The following is a 24,480-nucleotide window of genomic DNA, read 5'->3' on the forward strand; positions in this document are numbered from 1 at the left end:
GGCAAAAGAAGCTGTATGCTCTAATTGGCTTACCTCAGATGACCTGCGCACTATTGGCTACAGCCATATGGCATTTTCCACGTCAGTAAAGAGTGTTACAATATACGTTGCTTTCTACTCAATTTTTCGACTACTTAATAGCAACATCCTAGCTCAGAAATACGTATGCAAAAGAATTTTTGAAAAAAATGTCTATCATCATTTATGTCGATTTGCAATGCTTTTCGCTCAATTCTGCTCGTTCATACCGTTAGCCCGAAAGTGTAACGAGACGCGGAACGGTTTTCCGTCCTAATCTTGGCTTGCCTGCTCTAAACAAAAACAAACTCTTCAAAAGGGAACCCTGTATCATTTAACACCCCAATAGTCATCGATGTTTGTGTACACGTGTAAATATGTTGTCTTTTTCTTTAGTGTACTTTGGAGAGCGTTGTGTTATAGGAATTTTCCGCGAGAATATCATCTGTAACGTTACCTCCCGTCCGCCACTGGCGGAGCATTGTAAACTTAATCTAAGATTAGACATTCCCAGCCCAGACTGGTAATATATAGTAAACACACACACATACACACACACACACACACATGCACGCACGCACACACACACACACATGTACACACGCGGCCACGAAACATGGCCTTGGTGAAGCCGACTTGTGACATATGCTTTATAAAACTACCATGCAGCAGCGCCACCATACATAAAAATGGGAATTACAGACAGAATCGGTTCTCAACGTGAGTTATATTCAATGGGAGGTCGCTCCTAATTGCACCTGTACGGACATGCTTGCAGTATATATGCGTTTTAGGTCAATGCACACACGACATACTTATTTCACATTGCAGGGTTGTTTGTAAGATTCATTTAACTAAATCTCACTTTTTTTAAAAAAATACCATTTCGCTCGTAGTTTTATGAGAACTTTGTTTACTTTCAAACTTTAATTATGCCCAGGATTAAACGAGCAAAAAAATTACAGTTTTTTCAGGCATTTGCCAGAGGTGCAACGCTATTTGTTACCAGACAAGCAGGCGAAAGGTCGCTGGTCATAGTCTTGGCTGTTTAGAGATGTACATAAAAGACGACATTGTCAAAAATGCTAAGAGTTGCTCATACAGAAGAGAAACAAGATCAAGAAAAACATCCAACAAGATTGTTTGTCTTGTTATTGACAAATCAGCAATACCGTATTGATATGAACAACACAAAAATTTATTTCATTATTGCTAGTATTTGCTTACAAACGCAAATGCAAACCTTTCAATTGCAATTTTAGATTGGTCATTGACATTGCTTAAGCTAGTCGATGTAGATTGTCATAATACAAGAACAAGATCATGAATAGGTTTTATACCAGGAAACATTACAAATAAAAATAAGGAAACTGTTACTTAACACCCATACCTAGTTTGCGGATATCCCAAATCAAAATAAGGATCGATTTTGCCATTAAAAAGTCCATACTACCATGTCAAAATAGAAAATAAAGCATCACAGTATTTCACGAATGATACATTTTTGTAGCCTGAAGATAAAGCAGTTCACAACAAAATAACACCACATATGAGTAGTAGAAACACACCATAACAATCATAAAATTTTATTCCTATAGTTCTATGATATTTACATCAATAGTTGACATCAATTGCTGTAACGGCAAACTACTTAAAAAAAGCTATTGACTGACGTCAAAAGCGGTCATATTTGAATGCGATTTCTAGAAATCCCGATACTAGTGATATCGGTCATTAGATAAAAAGATAAAAAAGGAACAAATCAAAGATTTTACTTGGGCTCTTTTTTGTGCTTATAACTTATGAATTGCATGTTTTATTTGATATTATGGATGTCTTGCTTATTGAACTGAATTTGCTTGTTCTGTATGCGTATTTTTAATGGCTTTCATTCGAAACCGGCATGAATATAGCAGAAACGTAAACTGTAAACCATACTTGATTGCTTTTAATTTTGAGGTAATCTTTGTCCCTTTCTTCAAGATGTTGGGGAGGTCAATATACCCCTTCAGTAACACCCATCTCATCTCCTACCACTCTGTTGCAAGCAAATACGAAACAACATACAAGCAAACATAATAACACACTGAAAACAAAAACATCCAGAGGCAAATACTCCCAAGCGTTTACTCTGTCTTGCAAATCACTTGTAGAGCTTATCTGATGGCTTTTGCGCAGCCAGTTCAAAATGGAGGAGGTTGATATCGCCAAACTGCGGTTCAGGGGCACAGCTGCGGTTTTTACGACCAGCGAACCAGATGAAGACGGCAACTAAACCGACTGTGACCACCGTTGCGAGTCCGACGCAAAGGAGCACCAGGTAGAGAGGGTTCCTGTACCATGGCGTGTCCTCATTGGGGATAGCTATAGACAGACAGTAACAAATACAGCAAGTAAGGAACATTTGCAAGAGCTACCGATTATGCAGAATTTCAGTGTATATGACTCGATTTGTATTTTGTATAACAGAAATAGAATATTTCCATTCGAACGTCATAAGCCCCGTCAATGTTCTATTTAGAACACATACCTCAATATCTACAGAAGGACAAAAATGGTGGCCCCCACATGATTGTCTGATTTTCCACCCAAATTACTATGTTCGCCGAGGAAACAAGCCAATAACAATGCAACTATATATGTAAACAAGCATTGCCTTTGGAGACTCTGCTATAGTCCGTAGTCCATTATTCAATGTATCCTTAGAATTTCATATGATAAGAATTTGTAACAATTTCGCACCAATTCCTGAAAAATCAACTTCTTCGATAGCATTCATGTGATGGTTTATTTAAAAATGGACTTGTTACAAGATGTGCTTACCTTCAGAAACCTGAATGGAAGCTGGTATCACCAGCATTGATCCACCGGAACCTAAGGTATTGTTGTTGAGCTGAATCGCTGCGTACATGATGTCTCTGATCTCACTGGCGGAGACAGTCGCTTCCCCAGAAAGGTGGATACCAAAAAGGACGATGACACTTCCTGATCGAAATCCCGTGACCTTACAGCCTTTGTACTGATTCTCCACGTCGCTAGTTGTAAGGATTTCATTTATCTAAGGATGTAAAAATAAAAAAAAACAACCGTTTCTAAATGATGCCTATGCATTGATTGTATATATTACTTATTTGGACACATTTGCTAAAAGTTAGAAAACATACTTGTAGAACAGATAACCCACTGCCAAACAATTTACGCGTCTATAATTATAGTACTCGAATGTACCAGATACATGTACTGTTGCTATCGTAGTTAAGTCATTACCCTTCGTAAAAGTTCTGAATCGTGTCCATATTATAGAAAATAGTAAAACTTTGAAAAAAAAAAACATTTGCGATTATCCAGGTAACTCACAGCAGTTTCCACTGCCACTGCAGTTGTGCTGAACTCCTCTGATTCCGGATCACCCAGACCGTTCTCTGTGAAAACCGCTTCATTGGTGCCGATGTGGGAGATGGTCACCTCTGCATTTAACGTCATAGATTCTAGAAGCAGAAAATAATGTATATTGTTAAACTCAAATAAGTCCTGAACTATATATCATTAATTTGGATCGGCATGTCTTACTCTCTAATTCTGTCTAGTGTCTACGTCTGCTGATGAGAAATATGCAAATTTGTTTATTTGTTTATTGGCATTTTCCACAAAGTTAAAGGGAGGGCAGAACAGGTTCATATGCAGCTTTACACCCCCCCCATACAAAAACACATGTACAACAAACAAAATTTACAAAGTCAATAACAGCATGTTACTTGTTTTACTTCATCATCTTTACCTTTGCATTCCTTGCCATCCTCCAACACATAGTAGCCGGGAACGCACTTGCAAACAAATGAACCCTCTACTTCAACGCAGTCCTGGTTTACTTCGTCTGGACAGGAATTGCTTCTACAGTCATCACCTGAGTATATAATACGCCAGATATCGGTCAGTTGCAACAATATCAAAGCATTGTTACTGGAGGGTAAATGATAAAAATAGACACTTTTTACTTAGTATAAAGAGTAACAACAAGCCATGGCTCCCTTTTAGCTAATGATTTGTAAATTCGACATTAAGTACGAGTAAAACAAGTATCACATGAAATGCACTAACACAAAAAGACAAACTCACACAGGCAGACATGAATAGATTGTAAAGTGGGGGAGAACTAGGTCTTTGAGGCAACCAGGAGAAAGAGACAGATAGACCAAAAGCTCAGAGTTCTGTAGAAACGCATTCGTGGCTTTAGAGAAAAAAGAAAGCTTACAGAAAAGCTATCACCCGTAAAATGTAGCCCTTTTAGGATCTAAACTAAGAGAGAGTATTGATACATTGACTAAAGCCTCTTTAGACCTCAATCCATACGTCATAAATACCATTAATGCCTTCAGTATGGTGCTCCGAATGTAGTCGTGTTGTTGTAAGGAAAGTACTGGTGACCTCTGGCTTCAGAGCTTCTGTGTAAAAAAAATCACACTTTGCTTATGTTGTATACACAAAATGTATGTACAAAATAAATAGACCTCTCTTGCGTGAAAACGTCAGATGCGATAATATGAAAAAAAAAGAAATATATATGTATAAGTTACGGAGACGCAAGGTAAGTGTACGTGCTCAATTATTTTGACGCCAAGACTGCAGTTCATAAAATCATTACGTCTAATCAACATAATAAAAGATGCATATTAACATATTGCACTGTTTGACTATTACACTTCTTCGATCGTGTAGCAACCTACTTACAGCATGAGAACAGTCCCAAAGGTTATTCCCAACCAACAGTATTTCTTGCACAGTATATGACATACGAAGTACGTATTGCACATTTTCCCAGCATGCTTTTCTGGTGTAGTACTTCCCTGTCCTTGTGGTTAACAACACTTATTAGGGATTTTAACTTACAGGTGTTTTCCCCACTTACCCACCTCTTACTCCCTACTTCAATCGTAACAAGAGTAGCTTCGTAGCAGCTTGGACTGTGAATTTTATTCAACAAGTCTTCATGATAAAACAAGTATCAAGGCAATCGACCCACGCATCCTACGCAGAGGATCATACGGACACATTAAAACATGTACATAATCGACTACAATTACAGGCTCCTGGCCCACCTAATAAACATTTTATAGCTGTAAGGCCACAGCAAGTAATTTTTATTGATTACATCAGCGCGCGCAATTTTGGCCTGATTTTGGAGAAAAAATGGTTGCATCTGACAATGGTCAACATGCTGAAAATAGGAAAGATATTTGGAGTCTGCGAAGGATGTCATCCATAGAATTTACTTGCTGTGGACTTGCTGTGTAAATATAAATAATATGCTGAGGAACACACGGTGGCACTACCTGTCACATCCGTTGAGTCAGGTTTCTCAGGAAGTGGTGTATTCCACCCCTGACTTACTGTTGTCTCCAGTCGGTAAGGCTCTGAGTAAGTAAGAAAGATAAAAGGCTGTGATAATACCCTTTTATACTACAATACTGGTGGTGACTTTACTACACATTGCATTACATTACAGATAGAGAGATCGAGAGAGAGAGAGAGAGAGGCAGGGAGAGGGGGAGAAAGAGAAGAGAGCTAATCATTGTTCCATACCCCTTTTTTTAACAATGTAGCGTATTTTAGCTAGTGTAGAGCAATACGACAAATTCATGGATAACTCAATCAAAACGCCATTATATATGTATTTTTTTAGATCGAAACAAACCATGTAATAATTGACATTACTATCAATGCATTTTTGAATATTAACCAACGTTAGAAAAAAACAACAACATCAGAGCAAATATCATAGCACAGGTCAAGGGAAATTGATAATGTTATTTCCAGACCGTGGTATGCTTGCTATCGCTGTGGACCTTCATTCGAAAAAAGCTAAGATTCTAACCGTCAAAATACGTTCGTTTAGACAAAAGTTACAATTGTTGATAATCAGTTGTGCTTTTCACCTGATACTCGTTAAATATGTGTGAATAGCTAAAAAATAATTATGGTGCTGAGATTATTATCATTTTTACAACATTAAAAATGTCAGTAATCAATTTAAGAATATACGCACCGGAGGAAGTTATTGCTTCTGGGTGTGATGTTGTTGCATCTGGACCTAGCAAGAGGTGACAGGTGGACTTGTATTATTATTATTATTATTATTATTATTATTATTATTATTATTATTATTATTATTATTATTATTATTATTATTATTATTATTATTATTATTATTATTATTATTATTATTATTATTATTATTATTATTATTATTATTATTATTATTATTATTATTATTATTATTATTATTATTATTATTATTATTATTATTATTATTCAAGATAACAATCGTGGCGTTTTAAAGAGACAATTGACGTCCACTTTCGTTGTGTTTGTGTGTGTGTGGTGGGTCTAGGGTGTGCGACCATAATACAGAAAAAAGGCGCGAACATGTACACACACACACACACACACACACACACACACACACACACACACACACACACACACACACACACACACACACACACACACACACACACACACACACACACACACACACACACACACACACACACACACACACACACATACACAAATATGTGTACGTGTGTGTTTGTGTAATATTAGTATAATATAAACGCCAAACACCAACTTATTCCCACCTTCACACGATTTACCATCGTCGTCAAGAGTGTATCCCTCTGGACATACACAGACATAACTGCCCGGTGTGTTTTGGCACTGGTACTCACAACCGTGATTTATCAGGTAACATTCATCCACATCTGAAGAAAATGACAAAATGCAACATTACAAATCAAATCAAATGCAATATTTTCTGTAAGTAATTCATAAAAACGATTAATATACCAAAGTTCCGCGGCCATACACCTTCGTCATCAGTCATCAAATACAAACTTTCAATAATAAGTATTCAAATTAAGCTCTAATTAACATAATTCATATATGAAAATTGTCATCTTCATCGAAGTTTACTGTAACGAACAGTCCTCGTACTACCCTTCTATCATTTACATTACAGCAATTTTCCATTAATTAATTATAAGCAAATGAGGCAACAACATCATCATCATCATCATCATTCATCCTCCGTAGAGGTGGAGCATACAAAGTTAGTTCGCCACAACTGTCTGTCATACATCACTGAGAAAAGTTCATGTCCCTCCAAGCCAGTTTCAGTTTCAATACGTTTCTTAACTGTTATCTTTGGGCGTCCAACTCTTCTCTTACAGGTATCAGGGTTCCAGAGTAGAAGCCTACTGGCTGGTTCTTCACTACGTATTACATGACCGGCCAAGCTTAGTCGTCGACATTTGACTACTGAAGTTACATTTGGTAGCGAACCGTATAACTGTTCATTAGTAGTGTGTTTCCACCATGGTGTATTGAAAACCACTCGCAACATCTTCGTGTATGTTCCGTTTAGTTTTCTAGAATGTGACATATTCATGACCCATGATTCTGACCCATACAAAAGAATTGTTTCAATACATGCCTTAAACACTTTGATCTTAGTTTGTTTTCTAATGGGCGCTTTCCAAATCTTATGTAATGAGTGAAGAGCACTCCATGCCTGTGCGATCCGCATATCCATGTCATGAACACTATCAGAGTACCCCCCTAAGTATTTGAAATCCGCAACACATTCGATTTCAGTGCCATCAGTGGCAAAAAGTAAACTGTCAGTACTAGGGTTTAGATGCATGAACTTTGTCTTGGAAGCATTCAAGTATAAACCTATTTTTTGACATGAAGTTTCAACTTTTGTGAGAAGATTTTGTGCATATTTTATTGAGTTTTCCAATAAAGCAATATCATCAGCAAAATCAAGGTCTGGGAGGGTTTCAGCTGGGTATCGTCGGCTCCGACGACGACGGAGAGTAAGCCCGTCTAATTCTGAAATCGAAGACCGGAGCGCATAGTCGAGGCAAATAACAAAAAGGAAAGGGGCCAAAGGATCCCCCTGCAGGACTCCAGTGTTAATGCTAAATTCATCGGTTTCTCCCTCAGGAGTAATAACCACAGCACTGGTATCCTCGTACATGACTCGAATAGCGCTGACGACATCCAGCGGAATCCCGTACGCTTCCAAGATATGAAACATTTTGTGGCGATTAATCGAATCGAATGCCTTGCGGAAATCGATAAACACAAGTACTGCCTCTTGGTCAAAGTTTCTCAACTCTTCTACAATGCGTCTGAGCGCGAGAATGTGAGAAGTAGTTGATCTACCTTGACGGAAGCCATTTTGGTTTGTGCGTAACACTTTGTCGATAACTGGACGAATCCTATTGAGCAAACAACGGTTATAAATTTTGGATGCAATTTGTGACAGTGAAATACCTCTATAATTATCTGGGCGGCGCAAGTCCCCTTTCTTAGGCAACAACACATTAATATATTAATGTGTTGTTTGTTCCTATGCACCCAAATTATTTATTTACCAGTAAAAATCATGGAGATCCGTTTTAGATATTCTGCTCCTGCCAAGCTATTCTGATTCTTAAACGTCGCTGTACTTTTAATAAAAGCTGCTAGGGGGACCAGACCTTTCTCTCATCTCTCTTCCTCCTTGGCCCAAAAGCTTTTACCAGAGAAAAATCATGACAACAGTATGTTCAGAAGAAACACAAAAACACAACTGATACATTACAAAAGAGCGCCCAGGGGTCCCAAGTGTAATCATTTTCAAATTTGAGGTCATCCTATCCACACACTATATATCATTGGATTATATTCATACCTCTTTGAGTTATGCTAGTCACAAACAGACAAATAGGGAAACGGACAATCAAACGATATTGAAAACACCCACTTGACGGAAAAAAATTAAACATGGTAAATAGTTAGTATTTACCATCTTGACAATGCGATCCGGTCCAACCATGGGTGCAAGAACAGCTGTACTGGTTGACGTCATCTTGACAACGACCTCCATGTTGGCAAGGCGAGCTGGTGCATTCATTGACCTCTGAAAAAGTACATCAGTATGAATTTGCCTGCTTTAGCTTTCTTTTATTCTGTAATACTCATCTCGATATATTACATGCAAATTCATTTGTGCCAAACGCATGTAGTATATTTGATTCTAGAAAAAAAGGTCAAAAGAAAGATTTACCTTCACACGCTCTTGCATCAGTACCAAGTACATAACCGGGTGGACATCCGCAGGTGTAGGATCCGTTGGTGTTTGTGCAAATATGGGAGCAGTCATCCAGCTCCAACTTGCATTCATCCAAATCTATTAAAAATTTAAATTCATTGACCAAAATCAGATAAATATCAAAGTACAGTCTCTAAATACTTTTGCATTACGTTGACGAAGTCAATACCTTAATGATACGAACTTCAGCATAATGCTACCCCATCAAAATCCTTTCAAAATAGCAAACGTAGAATTGAATCTTGAGGCTCACCCGTGCAAAGATCACCAACCGGTGATAGTCCTTCTGGACAGGTACACTCGTACGTTCCCGGTAGATTCTCGCAAAGATGTGGACAGCCGTGGTTAATCAGATCACATTCGTTTATATCTGTGAGGAGAAAATCATGAATATTTTATTGATTCGTGTAAATTTACATGGTAAGAATATGATAGGGATAACGTATGACAGACTAATGCATTGAAAGATACGGCCATCAGTATTGACATTATGATTTGAGAAAGCGATTTTCATTCCTTAAAAGTACATCATTACCTTCACACTCAAATCCGTTGCCGAGGAAGCCAGGAGGGCATCTACCACACTGGTAACCTCCGTCCTGCAGGTTAACACAAGAGACCCCTGGGAAGCATGGCTCCAGGGCACATTTATTATTAACACTCACATCACAATTAATACCAATGTATCCTTCCGCGCAGGTGCAGTTGTAGCCATTCACATAGTCAATACAGGTTCCGTTTGAACATGGGTTTGATTGACATTCGTCAATTTCTGTTTCGCACAGTTGCCCGGTGTACCCTGGACAGACACAGCTGTAGTAGCCTTGGCCGCGAGGCTCGTCGGGATCAGGAACACACAGTCCTCCATTTTGGCAGTCACACGTTGTGGTCGTCAGCTGAAACGTCTGCTCTGCTGATGAACCACACTCATCCTGAACAGTGATGCTGATGTCGAACGTTGTTGTGAAGTCTCCTATCCACGTCAGCATGCCGTCTGGCTTCACAGTAACGCCTGGATCTCCTGATGTCACGAGACTAAAGGTCAAAGGTCTGCCTTCTGGGTCTACAGCGCTCAGGGCCATGGTCAGGTTTTCATCGGGAAGCTTTGTGATGGTCGATGAGGTGGTGAAAGACGGTGGGCTGTTATCTGTTTTAAGACCATACATCGCCATATATTAAAGTGAGCAGCTAGATGGCAAATTTAAACAATTTCAAAATTAAGTGTCCATTCTATAAAGCCACATACATTACTTCATATCCAAATCTTTTTAGTCTGCTTTACTCTATATGAACAGCATATCTTTTTTAATTTTCTAATAATAACGTAATCTGTGTATTTTGCTACCTTGCTACTTTGCTTCAAAGTATTTTTCTCTGACAAATAGTTTGGTGACTCACTTTGCCTGTTGGACCAGGTCGTGTTTGAAAATTGAGGCAGACATTGTAGACACCAGTTGTTGGGATCTGGTTCCTCATCCCCAAAGCAGTGTCCTCGGATGTTGCACGTGTTTTGCTGTAATTAAAAGATTCTTCTGTCTAATGTATAGGACGTTTCAAATTGAATATTTGGAAGGAATATCGTATATTACTTCGTCCTGACCTTTGCAAAAACAAAACTATTATCTATCAAGTTTCAGCTTTGCAAAATTATGCACATTATTAACATGTCTTCAAAAATAACTAGAGAAAAAATATCACGAATTTCAGAAAAAATACCTTCCACAGGCAGTCACCTCCTTCAGTACACTCCTGACAGACAGAGTCGTACACCGTGAAGAACAACTCCCCACTGAACCGTTCTCCATCGTTACTGACGGAGACCAGCATCCCATGAGCCACTGCGCCTTCGTTAGTAGCAGGTGTTCCGTAACGTACAGGTGACCGGGGAAGGATACATGCCACCTCCCCAAAACTCCTGAACTCTGCTCCAGACCTGCCGCTAGAGGTTTCAGGAATCTTTTGCCCATCTTCAATCTGGAAAAAAAAAGAACGAGTTTACTGATTAGTCTGTTTTCTTTACAGCTACATGTTTTATTTTTACTTGGCAGGACTCAAACCCACATGATGTTACATTTTTCTGGCCCTGACATCTTCCCGCATTGTCTAAATAAATTTTTCAAAAATTGACAAAGGCTCAAACAAACAAAGTGGCTTCACTGTACTGTTTTAAAAGTGTTATAGTGAAGAAGTTAAGATTAAATTAGTTAGTGATAAATCACGTAACACGACATTAAATGTCAATGAAAACACATTGTGCATTCTCTTTTCTCATTTTTCTGTTTTTTTTTTCGTGTGCGTGCTCGTGATGAGCAAAGTGTTTTACCTTGACGTGAGTTACTCTACAGGTGAGATTCTCAGAATCCATCAGTCCCTCAGCAAAGAACGAGGTTTTCATACAGGGACGTGTCCGGACGTCACAGAGACCCTCGGCGGGGAGAGCGAGAGCAACGGGAGGCCTGCCAACTTGGATGGAGCAGTCTTCCGACACGTATGCCTCGTTACACTTACAGGTACCGTTCACACACTGGCCGTTGTTGCTACACTGACGTGGACACAGGTTTGCCGTGATGAAGGTTGGGGGTACTGCCGTGCCGTCTTCATTGGTTTCGTACAGACTGACCTCCTTGTAGGCTTTTTCTGCGCAATCTGCCTGGATCTGCTGCACTATGATGTCTACGTAGTCGAATTCTTCTGTGACCTACAATAAACATTATACAAAGATACATTTTCTGTATACAGTTTAATATTTATGTGTGTTTCACTTTTGTCTTTGCAGTTCGCATAAAGCTTGGGGAACAAATGTGCAAATAAACCCGGAATAAATTTAGAGAGTGCGACTCTGCCTAGCTTCGCATGCTCATACAGCAATATCATCGTCTAACAATAAAAAAGGAGAAAAAGGAAAGCCCTGGAGTCACCAATTAAAATCTTTTAGTATAGAAAACAGCAGCCACATTCATAGAGGATTTTGAAGACGAGCGCCATAATATAAAAGGTCAGCCATGCTTTTTAAATCAAATGCCTATTTGTGACAACAGCCATGTCAAACAATCTGTTCTTTGTTGTGTTATCGCCTCAGAACAGTAACGCTTAATAATTGTAAGTATTCTATAATTAAGGTATGGGATCAAAACCAGGCAAATCTTATTTTACGGTAAATATTTTAACAATTTCGGGTATTCAGTAACTGTGCGATTCTCACCTTTATATCAGCCATACAGAAGTCCACGCCTGAGAAGATGTCGACATTGTAAATGTCCCTGCAGCTTTGGGCGATAGTCAGGTTCATAATGGCTCCCTGACACGCAGATCTCGCGTCCTGCTCTGTGATTCCTTTATTAGGAGTTGGCCAAACGCTGTTGACAACAGGATTAGAGCCTTCTCCATAGTCAAACACGTAGTCAGTAAGGTCCACGTCATCATTATAGAGCAGTGGATCGTCCTCGATGTTTTTCACGTTTCTCCTCCTCCTGTGGCAGTTGCGGTTTCTTGCTGATTGGGGAGGTGCAAATGGTCTGTACCTGCTGCTGACTCTGCGTGTTTTTGTAAAGTCACAAAGCGCATTTCCACCGGTAGGGCATTCACAAAACCTCACGCCCGCAATACCATTGCCCACTTCCTCCAAGCAGTCTACGTCAAAAAGGCTTGTTCCTGGTGTTATTCTATATAAAACAACGACACATTTGTGAAAGCAATACAGTATAGTCAGATGTGCAACATCGCATTAGCTATGGTACTTATAAAATGTACACACTAGTTTTACTGTAGTTATGACAGAAAAACACATTATCATCTCAAAAGAATACTAGAATTATTCAATAATGATGATGATTTAATGAACATAATTGTTTAAGAAAGCCCCCACCAGCAACTTTATGCGTACCAGGCAGACGTCACTTTTGCGTTGCTCAGTATGCAGAGGCTCCAAAATTGTCCCTAGTTAATATCTTTGAAAACCTTTTTTCTATTGGATATTTATTTAAAGACTTTTGAGCTAGAAGACACAGGTACGAGCTGAAGTTCCCTACTTAGGCCATTGTTTTGTTTATTTCACCAGTTAATTGGACGCAACAAGAGACTTAAGTGATAAAGATTTTTCCAGTTAAGAGCGGATGAAAACATGAGAAAACTAGCGTTCCATGATTCATTTGCTTTGCCAAATGATGTCAATCTTTATGACTGACAAATTATAGCTTATTCCCCCTGATTATGCAAATAGGATTCCATTTCAATGAATTATAACAGTTGATCATATCTTCAAACAAAAGACTGTCTTATCTTAACAAAGAATTTTTGTAGCATTGTAGCATTTCATAATTAATTATTATGCAAATGAGACTGTTTTTTGAATAAGTTATGTTTGATGATGTTCACTTTGACTTAACTTTCGAATGCCCCAAGTATAAAATTCCAGGCACTAACCATTGTTAAATTGTAACATTTTCTCATTAATTCTTCTCAATTATATATTCCACAAGCTTAAAATGTCCCGTCATGTAATGCACCTGATTTATATAATTTCCTCATATTTTGTGCAAATTACACCCATATTTGCATAACTGCCACATAATTATGTCAAGTATCAAGTAAGCTACCTACATACCAAAAATCACGACGATCAGCTTACCGGTTCTTGAGTTACTAAGTATCCTGTTTTGTATATTATAAGAGCTACCTAGCATCTAAATTTCGTGACCATATCATGTCTAGATCATGAGATATCAAAACCGGAAGTTCAGCTGCAGTACCCTAACAAGCCACTAGGGGGTGCAAAATCCAATCCCTTTTAGGCCTCATCAAGACCTACCAACCTACCAATAAAAAATATCAAGACTTAAGCCTTCTCAAGTTATCGTGTTTACAGACACACGGTCACGCACACGAACGCCTCTGAAAACATAACCTTGGCGAAGGTAATTATGAGATTAAAACGATACAGGCTTACACGCGCCAAAAAATTTTTGGCAGTGTTGCCTCGATTGCGGGTTCTCGAAGCTTAACTTCACCAGTCATACATGTTACGAATACACTGTAAAGACTAGGTCACAATTGAAAAAAGGGGACCGCTCGGCGCGTTTCGGCCTGTTTTTGGCACTACCGAACGGGACCTGGGCGGAGACCGGCGGGGTTCCCGACGGCTGCCGGCCTATTTTGGGCCCCGCGCGGTCGCCGAATTGATTTTAACTCAAACTTAAAATCCGTTGGGCAAGGTACGCCGAAGCGACGCCGTAACCTCACCGGACCAAGCCGTAACCTAGCCGCCGGGTCCCGCCAGGCGGCCACACAGACACCTGTCCAAGATTATGACGTCACGTGTGCTGATCTGTGCTTCAATTGTTCAGAAGTGGTTATAGAGGATATTGTGATGTTCTCGACATATCTCCATCATCAGTGAGTCGTAGTGACCATATGGCATATCATCGGGTCTGCGCATCAACCAGGGGCGAATCCACCATACCAGCCAGGGGCGTACCAGCCTGGGACCCGCCAGGATTGCCCCTGGATCCCGCTAGGGACCCTGTAGCTGCCCGTCCGGAATGCAAGAGCCGGTCGAAACCCTACCGTATCCCGCACGGGCCAAGACAGGAGGCTGACCGGGCACCGGACGGGTCCCTAACAGAAACCGGCCGTCAAAGGGACCAAAAGTTTGTGAATTTTAAATAGAAGCCGCCTCAGCATCCCGACAGGGAGCCGTAAAGGATCATTTAATTGTGACCCTGACAGCCGGCACACGCTCGGCTTCATGACACCGGCTGGCGTCTACACCGAGAACATGTGACTCCTGCTTAAAGGAGTACTAACCTCCAGAAGGAAGTGCTATTTTCCGATACATCCTGCTACAATGAATACATAACTAGCCGACTTTTTACATAATTTCGCTTGTACGACTTGCGCGGCGCATGTTTGTAAAGCGATATCAATATCATTTCCCCCCATGCTGAACCACAATCGATACATCCGGGAACTCTGGCTTACGCAATACTCATACACTTCAGGTCAACATAAATATTTTTCGGCGAAAATGGTAGGAGGCATGCTGATTCTTGAGAAATTACTTGCTTTACTTTGATTGACCTGTGGTTTGGATACTATAATATTATGATGTCTAATGGAGTGGGTGCTAGTTTCATCCTGCGTGTTTTGATTTTCTCAACTTATTTGCATGTAAGTATTAATTGAACAGATAATTAGATTACGCCACTTATGGAAAAGATAACTAGATTATGCCGTTCTTTTCATCGTCAATATTTTCGGCATAAATGAGGGGCGATAAGGATATCAAGAAGGGCAATTGTTGGTAAGATACCAAAGAACACAAAACGGTACGAATTTTTCTTATCGCCCCCGAAATTAGGTCTGTAACGCAACTTTTTCTTTAAAACATAGACACCAATGGGGAAGCGTGGGATAGTTTTGAGGATATTTGGAGAGTTTGTCCCGGATTCGATGCGTTTAAAGACTTGCTCGCAAAATTGACATTTAATTGTATACTGTAAAGTAATATGCATTTTTCACTTCCTAAAATTAATGCCTGTCGGAATATAGCACCTCCTTCTGGAGGTTAGTACTCCTTTAAGATAATTCAACACATTTTACTTACCGCCAGGCGTGAGAGAAGTCTCTGTGCCAGTCCGGCCAGATGTGGTGACTAGCTGTAGTTCCGTCAGGCATCCTCAGGTCATTGTCAGGGTCACCGTCGAAAAATCCACAGATTCCCTCCGTGTGCCCCTTGTCCACCCCCGGCGCATGGGCGCTTATGGTCATCCAGCTAGATCCTGTCGCCTCGACGAAGGCTCCAGATGGCATAATCACCTGTGGTAAACAAAGCTGACCTTAATTTGGGATGAATGAAATATCAACTCAACATTTCTTTTGATGCATAGAATATTGGATTCTATGGCCATTCATACAAGTTGATGACTTAAATGAAATAGTAATGATCTTCATTAACATAAATGTTAGGTGTCAAATTTTACTGTGACATAACATTCCATCAGTATTTTATTTCCTTACTTCATTCATAATGTCAGAATAAGTAAGGTTAATGATTTAGATTTATCAATTGCAAACTCGTAAAAAACACCTACCTTGAATTGTTTCCCATTGCCGTCTCTCTCTACAATAAATCCTGGTGAAAGTTCACCATTATCGTTTGCAGTCAGGTACCGGACACTTGCAGCACCGTAGATGTTGTGGCACTTATCTATGATCACAGCATCGTTCCCCTCTCGAACAGCTACACCACAGTTACAGGAGATTTCCCCACTGCACCGTTTGTGACGTGATTGCACCTAAAAGTTTATAGGTAAAAAAAGTGTTCCACAACCTCGTACATTCGTTAAGTTGTGCTAGCCTACATAAGTAACGAATCATAGAGGTATCTCTTTAACTCTCATTAGTACCTATGCCTACGCGCCGACTAACTTTCATCACAATCTATCCACATCTTCTTGAGTTTAAGTGCTAACGGCTATCCCAAGTCCAGGATGTACCAGGGTGTTGAAATTTTTCAAGTTGCACATTTTTCTGTTTCGGTACAGAAAATTGTACTACAAGTGATGCCACGTATGGTGCTTTTTGAATTTTTTGATAGCGATGAGCGGTTAAAAAGTTGCGGTACTTCAAACTTTAGTGCATTACTTTACAATGGGCACTATACCGACACTACAGCTCATTAGGCACATAACAACAGTACTCGTTTTATCATCCAACAGTTTGTTTCAAATGTGAAATGACGTTACAAGATTAAGAGGGGACAAATGTGTTTGAAAACTACATCATTGTTACAAAAATATAATTACACTTATACATTTTGCTTATATGATATTCAATCTCTACAGACACTACAACTTGACCATTTTGTTTATTTACCATTTTAAAGTGGATTCGTATGCCCACCATATTTAAATGTTTCAAGATATTAAGTTTATATGTTCCCATGGCATTTGTATTCCGGCTAATTAGCCATTTTGTACATTTCTACGGAGACAAACGTTACACATTTTTTGGACAAAATGGCAACTGAAAGCTGGTATTTCAACCCAAAGTGCAAGCAACATGAAGACACATATTTTGTGTTACATATAGATATACCATGGATGAATATACCATGTATAATATGAAAAATGGCTAGTCCTATTACAATTACAAGGAGATGTTTTGCTACAAAGTGTCAAAAATGCAGTTTTAACAACAGTGTTATACATATTGTTATTCATGTTTCATTTTATTATTTTAGGCCTCACCGATTTAAGTTTATGGATAACATCCTCTAAAGACCCCCAAAACTAGTGCTCGCGGGCGAATAAAAAATCGGGCCAAAAATAAAAATACTACTAAACCACAGAAATACAAAGCTGGTACTGTGAATTTACGGCAGTACATAGCGACGTATACGACAAGCCGACACATGCTGGCTTTTTGCGGAATTTTGCAATTGAGTAGGCACTGTACGTTTGTACTGAGTTTTTTTTTATTGTGAAGGTTCGGTAGCCTGGGTGCCAGCCTCCGTAGTTACCACCAGTTCCATATTGTTGCTAACTATCACCCGGCACCCAGGCCAGAGCCAAGCCAGTGCCTCGGAGGACGTGATTTTTTTCTTAGAGAACAGGCGAAAATCAATGCGCGCGAGGATGTCGTCCATGAAATGAAGTCGGTGTGACTTTATGTTGACCCCAGGAAAAATAGCTTGACTTTAAAAAGGCAAATAATTTATCTTGCCCTTTCTGTTATTTCTCTCATACAGCATTACAGGGGAGGATTGCCTTAGTTTTATAGTAATACAGTAAATGATGCGGAGATGATTTGATAAATATACTTTATAGTTTTTCTATGATCGAATATACTTACCTCAAATGTGCGATCTGCAGCCGTGCTTCTATAGAAGACAAACTCTCCTGGCAGGATAACATGGGCCTGTTTGTTCCAAGCACCACTATTAAAATTAAAATGCGTCAACATTAGTTTCAAAGACCATGCTTGTTCTACGTACCTCCATCAATTAAAGTCTGGTATCCGTCGTCTATTGTGCACTACAAAAAATGTTTTTTCTTGTTTTTCTTAATAATAAATATTTTCTTAATTCGTGGACAAATTTTCTTACACAAAGAAATTTTAAGACTGAAGACGGATGAGTAAGAAAAAATTTCTTCAAGTGAATTCTCCCACGAAGAACTTTTTTCTCATTTTTCTTCAGTGAAGAAATTATTTCTAAAAACTGTAATTGCCTTCAAGAATTTCTAGAATTTCAAGTTTGAATTTCTTGATCTTCTTGTCTAGCAAGATTGTTTTTCTTGACTGTTCTAAGAAATACTAGAATTTATTTCTGCCCTTTCTTGTATTTCTTCTGATAAGAAAAAGGAAGAAAATCAAGATATCAAAAAACAAGTAATGGTTAGAATAACATTCTTATATATTCTTGTTTTTCTTATCTAGAAACTTAAGAGAGGCATTTCTGAGTTTTCTTGGTAATGTTTAAGAAAATACAAGAAGCTGTTTCTTTCTTGTATTTTCTTCAGGTAAGGAAAATAAGAAAAATCAAGATCATGCTAAACACGTAACACTAGAATTACATTCTTAAATGTTCTTGTTTTTCTGATGTAGAAACTCTAAGAAAGGTACTTCTCAGTTTTCTTGGCAATGTTAAGAAAATTCAAGAAGTTGTTTCTTGCCTTTCTTGAGATATACCACAAAGAAAATCTAGAAAATCAAGATATTTTAGGTATAAGACATGTTCAAGTCATGATTAGAATACCAGTCTTCTTTTTCATTGTAAAGAAACTTTCAGAAAGGCAATTCTTGTTTTTCTTGTTTATGTTCAAGAAAATACAAGAAATACTTTCTGGTTTGAACTCAATATAAAGTTTGACCAATGGCAGCATTTGTCATGTGATCTTTGTTGTAAGCCCCTGATTGGTGGATTCATATCCCAGATGACAGTTGCTCATGCAGGAGACAGAGTTCAGTTCGTGGAAGATGCTGGTGCTGTTAACTTCTGTTTCTATCAAATGATTCGGATCAGTTTCAAAGTCGAAAACAGGGTACAGGGGATCTTGGACAACAGAGGCAATGGAGATTGCTGTCAGGCTGCAGAAAGAACCAAGTTTGGAACGGAAATGCTGGATTTTTTTATATATACAAGGTAAGTGCTTTCGCACCCCCCTCCCCCCTAGGTAAAAAGACGTCAAAAAGGGTTCCTGATCGGTTTAGGTACAAAAAACAAGCATGAAAATCATTAACTAGGATTTTAAAATAACAATTTAGCCTCTTTAAATTTGGTTCAGTTAAAAACACAATATTTTTCCCTGTAACTTAGGAGCTTATATGTTAAAAGCTACCAGCTATTTGCCCATGACATAAAGGTCATTGGGAGATTACATTCCCTCGCTGCAGGGTTAATTCTGAAATACTCTTACAGCAGTAACACAGTTTTTATTTTTATCTGGTGGTAAACATATATTTTCATAAGTAACAGAATGATATCTTTATTTAGCATTTATTTCGCATCACTGCCTCAGGCACAATGTGTGTTTACTTGTGACAGTAATAATGGCATCATTTTTTCTTCAAACTTTTTTTTCCAGATGCGGGAGGATTGTGACCTTGCCAATGATGAGGTTTTCTTTGTGTAGGGAGAAATGCTAACAACTTCCAAGCTGGGACTGAACAGACTAACATAGCATGTCTACCAAGATGATTAAAAGTCCAACAAGTTTTGTAATCAGATCTTGTTAAAGATAATCTTATGTTTATTATTGTAAGTGTATGGATGATGATGATGGATGTTAATCTTTAAAGCAAGAGAAACTTTCTTGGATCAAGAAACTAAACTTGGTCTCCTGGTAAGAAATAGCATAAGAATGTTTTTCTTAACAAGAAAACATTAAGAAATAAGAAATTTGGTCTTCTGGTAAGAATGGTATTCTTAGTACAAGAATGTTAATCTTATATTAAAAGCTAGAAAAAAAGTTTTAGTAATGGGAATTTTGGTCTTGATAAGAACTTTGGTAAGAAACATATTCTTTGTATAAGAATTTTAATCTTAAAAGCAAGAAAAACTTTCTAGGATCAAGAAACTTGGTCTTCTGGTAAGAAATATGTTCTTAACAGCAAGAAAACATTTCTAGAAATAAGAATTTTTGTCTTGTGGTAAGAATGGTGTTCTTAGTACAAGAATGTTAATCTTAAAAGCAAGAAAAACTTTCTAGTAGAAACAAGAATTGTGGTCTTGAGGTGAGAAAGATATTCTTGGTATGAGAATGTTAATCTTAAAAGCAAGAAACTCTTTCTAGTAAAAGGAAGAATTTTCATCTTTGGGTAAGAAAAATATTCTTAGTTTAAGAATGTTAATCTTGAATGCAAGAAACTCTTTCTAGTAGAAATAAGAAGTTCCGTCTTGGGTAGAGAAAATTATTCTTAATTTCCATGTAAGAATGTTAATCTTGAAAGCAATAAAAAGTTTCTAACAGATGAAGGAATTTCGTTTTTTTGAGTTAAGAAAGATTCTTAGTATAAGAATGCTAATCTTAAAGCAAGAAATACTTCCTGGTAGAAATAAGAATTTTGGTCTCAAGATAAGAAAGATATTCTGAGAATGTTAATCTTAAAGGCAAGAAAATTTTCTGGTATAGGCAAGATTTTTAGTCTTGAGATAAGAACGATATTCTTATTATTGGAATGTCAATCTTCAAAGTAAGAAAAAAAATTCTGTTAAAAATAAGAGTCTTCATCTTCGGGTGAGAAAAATATTCTTAGTTATCGTCTGAAAATGTCAATATCAAAATCAAGAAAAACTTTCTGGGATCAAGAATCCTGGGCCTCTGGTGAGAAAGATATTCTTAATATGTTAAGAATTTCTACCTTAAAAGCAAGAAGCCTTTTCTGGGCACAAGAGTCTTAATTCTGTAGAGAAAGGTATTCTTACTATAAGAACTTAAATCTTAGAAGCAAGAAAGGCTTCCTTAAAGGTAAGAAGTACTTTCATATGGAATACATGTATTTAAGATCCTAATTCTTAATTTCCAAGAATTACGTTCTTGGAACGAGAATATAAATCTTAATGCAAGAATATCATTCTACAATCCAGCTACATGAATATTAGAAACCGATAAGGAAGATATTCTCACTACAAGAAAAACTCTATAAGAAAAAAATTCTAAGAAAAAACTTCTTAATTCGTGGACAAAATCTTTTTCTTACACGAAGAAAGTTTTCTTCCCTGAAGGATTTTTTTCTTTCTGGAAGAAGAAACAAGAAAAACAAGAAAATGCATTTTTTGCAGTGTGCGTTTTTGAATAGCTTCCCCTTTGATTGCGATGTGAATTGAGAAAACATTTTCATTATGAAAGCTGCTGTACATAGCACTTACAAGTGACTCTTAACTTTTAAAGCAGCTATTTGGGAAGATGGGGTTACCACGCACAAAATATTAACAAATACAACAATGGTTACCTTTTTTTTTACGTTATTTGCAGTTTAGAGCATATACATACAGATCCGACTACCAGTGACAAGGATTTTTTGTACAATTACAAGCTGATCAGTTCGTCCAATCCTAAGTGATACACTGCATTTGAGTACAATCCAATACTGAATATAGGTACAATCTAGCAGTACGTTTCAGTTTTTTTTACATGCGCACATACACATACATGATCTCTCGCATATATATATATATATTTATACACACACACACACACACACACACATATATTATTTACCTCACTGAATCAAACATGACGATGTGAGGGTCTCCAGAAGATGTGCATGTAGCCTCAACTGTGTCTATGGTTTGAACCTGTCGAAAAAAATACGCTTTAAAACCAAAAAGACCACGTCTTTTAAGACACGTAAAACATGCCGAAGGTTAATGGTTAAACATTGAGCCGTGTACAGTATGTAAAACTAGGTGGTACGTATAGTCATGTGTCTTGTATCTATATCTATAACTGTTACTGTTGAGCTGGTATAACACATGTTTACCGGATTTACAAGTACGTGACAGCAGCTAGTCACATGAGGCTTATGTATGGTTCTCAATTGAACACTGGGGCTGCCGAATAGTACACAACCCTTTTTTGCAAATTGTTATTCATTTAGGGGTATCCAGGTTATTGAGGTTTTAGTTAATTAGTAGGTAGCAATTTTGTGCGCTTTATCACCATTTAATCTACCTAGATATCACAATCATTAATATCCATAAAACATTTAAAGACAAATAAACAGCACATTCCAGTGGATAGAATGTGTGCTTTAAGCCCCTGAGGCGGTGCTAAACAATTCTATTAAACAAATAGAGAATTCATAAAATTCTTGCAAACTTATCTGTTCGCGCATATGTATCATCAGGTTCTCCCTGGGGAGTCGCCAAGATTATTATCCTTGCTATAAGTGATTTTCATACCTGAATATCAAAATCCGGTTTGTAGCCATTAAAGATGTGAGGATTTGACAGGCCCAAAGGAGATATCCTGAGCACCCCAAAGTTGATGTACATCTGTTTGTTACCATCCTGCTGTCCATCCTTCACAGCAACCATTGTGATATTACCTCGTGACCATTCGGATTTAGTAAGTCTCAATCCACAGGCATCTCCAGCTGCGATGTCCCCAGCGTTCTCATTGAAAGCGAACGGTATGTCGATAAAACAGTGTGCACTATTTGGTCGGCAGACAAATGGTACTGAATTAGTCACTTCCAGTTCAAATGTCATCTGTGCCTCATCCACCACAACCCGATGGGTTTCAGCCTGAAAAAAAGACGATTGACTCTAAGTAACACTACTAGTGTATTCTATCACCTCGATGTCTAAACTTCATCGACGCATTATATATAAAACTAACAAGATGCGTTGAGTTAAAAAAAAACGTTGTTTAAGCGTAATAATTAAATGAAAACTCACATGTTTATTAGATCTTAATGCATAAACCAACGTTGTAGAACATTTGACCATAACATATGTCCGAGTATATTTCAGTCCATACCATGGGTATGGATGAAATATGTTGTTTCCCTAGTGGTTTTTTTTTTATTTCCTGCCCTTCTCCTACTTTTTCGTTAAAAGGATTCAACTTCTCTAATTTTTCCACTTGACCTGAAATTTGGCATGGAAGTAGAGTTGCTTAATTTTATTTTTGTTTTTATACAGGACTTTTTTCTACTTTTTTAAAGTGTTTTATTTGTGTTTATTGGTCAGTTTCAGTACAAAATGATCCATTTGGATTGGGAAGGGCAGTTGACTGAAATATGCTGTATTCGGTCCTGAAGCTTTCTAGTTGCAACAACATTTTCTATGCAATTATGATCTATCAATTCATTCTTTGATATTGAGGAGGTAAACACCGTGTACTTGCCTGGATTCCTGCAAAGTATGAACCGCTTTGCGACCATGCACTTTTTATAGATGGCGTTGATTCCCAGAAAGATCTCACGATGCATGAAACCTTCAACGGAAAAAAAACACACGAATATTTGGTATATATATCTTAAATACAGGACGAAATTTTAAGTTTATTATCATAAACCATAAATGAATCGACCAAACTGCCTACTGGAGCTCGCCCTTCTACATTAGATACTATGACATAACTTCAATAGTGGGAATATTGATCTTGAATATTGAAGAGTGTTGAGGTTAAATCTACACACACACACACACACACACACATATATATATATATATTTATATATATATATATATATATATATACAAGAGATCAGACTTTGTCTACAATAATTGCTCTTGATGTATCGCGTGCAATGGGTGATGCATTATTAGAGAAGGACTTTCTTCAATATGTTTCTGTCCAAGAGAGACATACAAGAGCAACTTGCACGTCGGCGGGAAAAACACCAACGCTATGGCGGACCAAGTTTCTAATTAAACGCCGAGTTTACATATTGTGAAAAAGTTGGACTTGCAATGCACTGTCGAAGAGGGTCCCTAAGTTTGTTACGTGGCTTTACTTTGGATATACATATAGTGATAACGTAACTGACTTGCATATTCCTTGGTGTCATAAGGTCATTAGTCATTACTTAGCGTGATCACCGACGGAGGGGACAACCCTAAAATATAAATGATGAAGGCGACAGTGGTCGCTGAAAATTTGATCCCTGTAAATAGTGTGTTGGAATAAAGTTTAACGTTTTACTATGATTACTACCAACACAGATGAACTTTCATGATAAATGTCCGTGTTGAGAAATAATAAATATATATATATATATATATATATATATATATATATATATATATATATANAGAGAGAGAGAGAGAGAGAGAGAGAGAGAGAGAGAGAGAG

The 24,480-nt window shown here is 37.9% G+C and overlaps 1 protein-coding gene across 3 annotated transcripts in view; it reads right to left on the reverse strand.

The window, feature by feature from the left end:
• Positions 1–940: 940 nt before the first annotated feature.
• The window catches only part of LOC109468187 (von Willebrand factor D and EGF domain-containing protein-like), a 36,617-nt gene continuing 13,077 nt past the window's right edge, over positions 941–24,480 (reverse strand). Inside the window, exons 6-27 of one of the 3 annotated variants that reach the window (XM_019766443.1) lie at positions 23,530–23,619; positions 22,581–22,925; positions 21,898–21,974; positions 18,029–18,113; positions 16,267–16,470; positions 15,780–15,991; positions 12,381–12,711; positions 11,502–11,876; positions 10,895–11,152; positions 10,577–10,691; positions 9,714–10,325; positions 9,432–9,548; positions 9,134–9,256; positions 8,873–8,986; positions 6,657–6,779; positions 6,062–6,106; positions 5,349–5,429; positions 4,380–4,460; positions 3,797–3,922; positions 3,376–3,506; positions 2,842–3,076; positions 941–2,382 (exon numbers count right to left, since the gene is read on the reverse strand). In XM_019766443.1, coding sequence (XP_019622002.1) covers positions 2,162–2,382; positions 2,842–3,076; positions 3,376–3,506; positions 3,797–3,922; positions 4,380–4,460; positions 5,349–5,429; positions 6,062–6,106; positions 6,657–6,779; positions 8,873–8,986; positions 9,134–9,256; positions 9,432–9,548; positions 9,714–10,325; positions 10,577–10,691; positions 10,895–11,152; positions 11,502–11,876; positions 12,381–12,711; positions 15,780–15,991; positions 16,267–16,470; positions 18,029–18,113; positions 21,898–21,974; positions 22,581–22,925; positions 23,530–23,619 — 4,101 coding nt within the window. In that variant the 3' untranslated portion in view covers positions 941–2,161. Of the gene's footprint in view, positions 2,383–2,841; positions 3,077–3,375; positions 3,507–3,796; positions 3,923–4,379; positions 4,461–5,348; positions 5,430–6,061; positions 6,107–6,656; positions 6,780–8,872; positions 8,987–9,133; positions 9,257–9,431; positions 9,549–9,713; positions 10,326–10,576; positions 10,692–10,894; positions 11,153–11,501; positions 11,877–12,380; positions 12,841–15,779; positions 15,992–16,266; positions 16,471–18,028; positions 18,114–21,897; positions 21,975–22,580; positions 22,926–23,529; positions 23,620–24,480 lie in introns of all 3 variants that reach the window. The other 2 variants (XM_019766442.1, XM_019766441.1) reach the window with 2 other exon arrangements.

This window comes from Branchiostoma belcheri, unplaced genomic scaffold, assembly GCF_001625305.1.
Source record: "Branchiostoma belcheri isolate BF01 breed outbred unplaced genomic scaffold, Haploidv18h27 scaffold194, whole genome shotgun sequence".
NCBI classification, from domain to species: domain Eukaryota; kingdom Metazoa; phylum Chordata; class Leptocardii; order Amphioxiformes; family Branchiostomatidae; genus Branchiostoma; species Branchiostoma belcheri.